General features: G+C 37.7%; 1 protein-coding gene across 11 annotated transcripts in view; it reads right to left on the bottom strand.

Moving 5' to 3' along the window:
* The window catches only part of UNC80 (unc-80 subunit of NALCN channel complex), a 199,204-nt gene that overhangs the window by 51,179 nt on the left and 142,187 nt on the right, over positions 1 to 5,838 (bottom strand). For all 11 annotated transcript variants that reach the window (XM_019656896.1, XM_019656903.1, XM_019656897.1 and 8 more), the window contains 4 exons: positions 4,846 to 5,029; positions 3,181 to 3,275; positions 1,420 to 1,509; positions 578 to 679 (listed from right to left, as the gene is read on the bottom strand). In XM_019656896.1, coding sequence (XP_019512441.1) covers positions 578 to 679; positions 1,420 to 1,509; positions 3,181 to 3,275; positions 4,846 to 5,029 — 471 coding nt within the window. The remainder of the gene's footprint in view (positions 1 to 577; positions 680 to 1,419; positions 1,510 to 3,180; positions 3,276 to 4,845; positions 5,030 to 5,838) is intronic.

The following is a 5,838-nucleotide window of genomic DNA, read 5'->3' as shown; positions in this document are numbered from 1 at the left end:
AGCCCAGCTCCAAGTTGAGCTGTTGTTCAGCATCTTAGCTGTAGAGGGCAGTGTCACTGGTCCTCATATGTGGGATCTGAACCAGAGCCCTCTGGCATCCCAAGCCAGCTCTTAACCAACGAGCCACTCGGCCGGCCCTCAGTGCCTTTTTCAAGCATAATACATTTACTGTTTTTATTTATTTTTTTTTCAGCTAGTGTAAACCTCTGGGACAACCTTCTTATAGTTATGTTATATGTACTTTCAATCCTGTTTTACAAAAATATGGAATGAAAATCCACATCTAGAAATTAGCAGGTAAATGAATTAGAAGATTTCTCTTGTTTGTAGCCAATGATTCATCATAGCATTCCTCCAGGTGAGTGTTCCTTAATAGTTTTCCATTATGATCTGATTTACAAAATTTGACTAACACGCTATTTTGGGGAACCATCTATGAACCAAGGGCCCATCCATTCATTTTCTTTAAAGAGGATCATAACAGAATCACAGAATCTCAGGGTTGGCAACACATTTACAGGTCATCTATCTTAATGACATGACAGAACCATAGAACAAAACTGAGATGGCCAGGCACCTGTTTCTGAATGAGCTCCTGTCCTTTCTCTGGGTGCATATGTACAAGGTTCAGCTGTGGAGACACTGACCTCCGGAAAGGATAAATATCCCGAACATAGGTCTGTGATGGGGTTACACAAAGGCAAAAGGTTCAAATGATTAAACTTTTATTCCTTTTCACTCAAAAGTCAGACAAACAAAAGCTATATATTTTCTAATGGTTTTGATTCTTACTACTTTATATTCCCCAATTCTATAAAATCCCAGGGAAGGTAAACCCTCTCTCCAGGAAAGCTTCAAATTACCACGGCTGAGTACCCTTTCCAAACACCAGGGTGTCATAGCTGTCAGGAGCAAAGGAGCCAAAGGCAATTTACTAAATGACATTCTGGAAGAAGAAGGTCACTATAAAGTGATCTCGGTGGTCTTCTTGAGGCTCCCTTTTGCTCACTAGATCCGGTCACCCTGGTCACACTTAACATAATAGAAAAGGGAATCTGAACAACATTAAATTCCAAATAGTCACATGTAGTTATCTGAGCAACTTAGTTTTTTTCATCTAGATGTAATCATAATGAGTAACTAAGTGTTTTACTTGGCCTATCTCCTTTAATTATAACAGCAACCCTATAGAAGATACTATTATCATCACCTTCATTTTATAGACAAGGAAGCTGAAGGATACAAAGGTAAAGTGGATAGTTCACAGCTACCCAGACAGACAGTAAGGTGGTATGGCCTAAGTGGCCATGCTCTTAACCTCTAAAAAGCAATGCCTCTCTGAGCGCAAGCTGCTGTCAGGAAAGGCATGATAAGCTTTTGACACAACTCAACATGAGTGTCATTAATGCACAGTCTCACCTTATTGTAGTGGATGAGATTCCATCGTTTATCCATGAGAAAATAATGTGTTGATTGGGATTCTGGGATATTAAAAAACTCCAGACACTCCTAGGACAATAACAACATATTTTAATAAATGTTTATTGAGAACATATTATATTCCAGGTAGTAAGCTGAAAAATACAAATATTATTTTTCATTATGAAAATTATTAAAAACCTTGTTATAAATTTTATATATGTACATATATATTATATACTTTATATCTATTATGTGAGAATATACACACACACTCACACACACACACACACACACACACACACACACACACCCCACATGTATACACATTGGATTTGGATACACAGTTATCCAAAGAATGATATAATAAAGACTAGTAATGTAATATAAACCATCTGCTCTCATAGTACTAAAAGTGTATAATTATAATTCAGACTGTGGAGGCATAGTGGCATCTATAATATTGGGAAGATGGCATGTTTAGTAACATTAAGAATAATACAAACTACAATGCATAGAGGATTTTTCTTCTTCTTTTTTTTTTTTTAGCTGAGCCATCCTGCCACCTGTTGGCAGCTCAGTGGCAGCTCAGCTCAGGCTGGGACTCGAACCGCTGTTGCTCAGAGCTTGCATTCTTGAGCGAGCTCTTAACCAACTGAGCCACTCGGCTGGAGGACTTTTTATATACTATATTCCAATTCAATGCTTTCCATGTAGATAACTTGTGTAAGTTCCATTAGTATCCCAGTACTGTTGAAAAAGAAACTGAGACTAGAGAGGTCCTTGATTTGGGTCACACTGGTTGTGATGGAGCTCATGTTGAATTCACTCTGTCTGCCTTCATGTTATCCTACCTTTCAACGTGACTAGGAAAATGGAGTGGCTGTTGAACTTTGCTTCCTTGGGCCTTAGGAATGCTCTGGAGTTGTCTGGGTGAGGCCTAAAGGAGGCTTAACAAAAATTTCTACTGAAATAAAATATACAAGTTTGGCCAAACTGAATTTTTCAGAAGCCATTTCTACTTATGTCTGGGCCTGGAGTTGTGTTCCAGGAAATCAGATTACCCAGAGTTTGGATTCCAGGTAAGCAAACACCAGTGACTGTAGTGGGAATCACTGTACTTACTCGTTTGCTCATAACTCAACCTTAAAAACCTGACAGGCATGTGTAGCTGTGGATTGCATTTCTTTTGAGGGGGATAGTTGCCATACCTATTAAAAATGCTTGCTTGATTCACTCGATTTATTCTAAGGTTTATATTTTTTGCTTCTCCAATAATTTTTGCCAGTGACAAGTCAAGGCTGTATATCGTTCAACTGGATGCCACAGAAAGTGTCTCTGGCATAGATCATCAGCGGGCAGCTAGAGTTTGTCCCAGTGTTCTCAGTGTGCAAATCAGGGCGCCTCCAGAACGACCACATGTGACACCAGGGAGCGCCTAGGCAGGAATGCACAGCATTCCCAGGGGAATTAGGAGTGTACCCCAGAGTGTCATGCTGCTGCTGTAGCTGAGAGAGAACCTGCATGATTTTGCCTACCTTAATGCAGAGCTAAAATGTCAGTAAATGTGTGTGTGTGGGGGGAATTGTGCAAGGAAACAAAGGAAATGCACAATAGAGGAACAGATTCTAGAAGAGGTAAATAAATGAACATATTCATTTGACGATTGGAAAACGCCATTTAATTCTAAACTGGATGATCAGGGAAGTGGCCAGTAGACATTGTGCAAAAAAAATTGCTTCTGTCAAAAGTCATCCTTACCTTTAACAGGGCTTCAAATTGAGTGTCTTCATGGACTGGTAACTGGGTTGGGATATCACACTCATTCTGTCCATGAACGACCAAGGTTTTGGTACCTACAGAACATAAAAATCATAATAAATTGACTTGTACTATAGGAAAATTTTGTGTTTAAAGCACAAAATATTAAAACATCAGTAAGCTGATATTTTATTGTTATGATTATAATTACTACTATTAGTGCTTAATGTGAATTGTGTATTGTATTAACTGCACTCTTTTATTTAGAGTTAAATATATATTTTCAATATATTTACTTATTAAATAGTGATAGCTACCATTTATGGAGTTATCAATGCTTTTACATGGGTTTTATGTACATAATCATATTTAAATCTCACAGCAACCCTATGGCATAAGTATTATTATTTTCATCTTACAAATGAGGAAACACAAAACTTATTCTTATAAGTAAGAATTTATAAGTAACTTATTCAAAGGCATATTTATTTAGTGGAAGAGTCAGAATCCAAACCTTAAGCATTGCAACAAGTAATATAGCCTGTATCTTAAATGAGATGAGCAGGCAATGATGGTTAAGAAAATAGAAACAGATATATTAGCAAAACCAAAACAAGTACCTGAAATGTAGTTTAAATATACATTTTTGGTATCCCACTTAGCCAGTGAGATAGTACTTATTCTGCTTCATTCGTTAATTACAAATATTTGTGAACATTGTGATATATTTTGATTTTAATGAGTTGTTTTTAAGTATACAAATGACAATGAGTTTCTTTACTATAGTAAAAATTGATCATTTTGGTGGATCATCTACAGGGCATATACAGATACATACCATTTATTGAATGCTTACCATGAGTCAGGTATGATGGCAAGTATTTTACCCACCCAAATTCATTTCTTCCTCATGATTGTGAAATATGAATTATATACATATTTTACACGTGAGAAGAAAAGCTTTAAAAATGATGTACTTTTTCACAGCTAATACCAAACACCCAGACAATAAATGGCAGTTCTGTGCTTTTAACACAGGCCTTACTGCCAGAACCTGTGTTCTCTTTTATAATTTTGCCTTTCTCTTTATTTCAATCCATGTATCATGTCATATTTTCTTAGTCACTGCAAGAGAATCAAGGCTTGGCAAAAATTTTTGTCTTAAAGACAAGCTATTCAAAATAAAAAGGAACTGTATCTAGAATTTACATCACACTTCATCTTCTTTTGTAATTCTCCTCCTTCCTGCTTTGCTCTTTTCCAATTTTTCATAAAGCCATCTCTCATTGAGTTTACAAAGGACTGGGGCCATGCCATGCAAACAATATTAATCTCCTTGCATTGCCAAAAATTCATTCAAAAAGGCCCTCAGTTCAGCTGGCCCTCTGTGATAGACTTAAATAAATCTTCAACCTTGGCAGCCCTTCAAGGACTGATTCACGCGGACTTCAGTTCTGATGTCTCCCATTTCATCTGGCAATTGCTGACTTTTAAAGGGTCTATTATATTTCTTCAGATTATATGAAACAAAAATTCTTTGAAGCTGACTCCACACCAGGGTCAGAACTCTGAAAATTTTCTCATGAATGAGACGCTTGGTCTTTAAAAGAGTTATTTATATTCTAAAAAAAAAAGTAATGTCACCCCAAAGCAGCCGTGGATTACCTGGCATTGAAGCGGTCACCAGGAGCTTTACTTCACACTGTTCCTTCTTCATGGTCTGCTTCAGGTCCTTGAAGAAGAGGCCCTCGACATAACCCACCACCTCCCACAGGAAAGTCAGGGTGGCTGAGATGGCGTCCATGCCCCACTCGCAGGGGGTCCGCACAAAGTACATGATCAATCCCACCTAAAAGGCAGAACAGGAAAGGTTCACAAAGCCACAGCAATCCTGAGCTCACATTCTCATTTCCTCGGCTTTTATTTTCTTAAATAAATATTCTTTAGTGCCTTCGTATTCTCTGTTCAAATGCTTCTCCAACACTTTCAATGGCAGTAAGCAGGAGAGAGTGCAACTGGAAAACTGACCAGAACAGATTGCTATACATTTTAATGTACCACTTTCCCCTGAAGAGGGGAAAGCGGAAGGTTATTTTTCCAGGCTTCATTCAAGTCACTTAGGAGCTCAAGTACTGACGCTACCTCAAATGAATCTCTACATGACATTTGCCCAAACACTCTTGGAAACTTGGGTTATGTCTAAAAGTCTGAACCTAAGAATACTCTGCTTGGCTAAGTTGGTGAACTTAAAAGTCTTTGTTTGTGTCCTCCTAATAATTTAAAAAACTGTGTGCCCTTTTGTACATTTTTAAGCTAGTGTTTAAAATGTCTCATTATAAGTTTATTTTTTTGTTTAATCGAAGTAGTATATGTGAAACATTCTATACATTGAAATGAGAGGACTGATTGTAATTGGCATGAGTACTTCATCAAATTTGATGAATTCATTTTTTTTTTATTTTTTTTTATTATTATTTTTTAAAGATTTTTATTGGGGAATTGCAGGGATGGGAACAGTGCTGGGGAATTGGGGGAAGGGGAACAGACAAGTTGCTGTCGTTTTGTTCTTCTAGTTGTGGAGGACGTTGGTTCACTGGCCCAAGTTGGCACCATCATTGCGCTCTTCCCAGGCGAGGCAGATCAGTCGCCGGCTTCTGG

This window comes from Hipposideros armiger, unplaced genomic scaffold, assembly GCF_001890085.2.
Source record: "Hipposideros armiger isolate ML-2016 unplaced genomic scaffold, ASM189008v1 scaffold_268, whole genome shotgun sequence".
NCBI classification, from domain to species: Eukaryota; Metazoa; Chordata; class Mammalia; order Chiroptera; family Hipposideridae; genus Hipposideros; species Hipposideros armiger.
The sequence above is the reverse complement of the archived record's forward strand: the minus strand, read 5'-3'. Positions and strand labels throughout refer to the sequence as shown.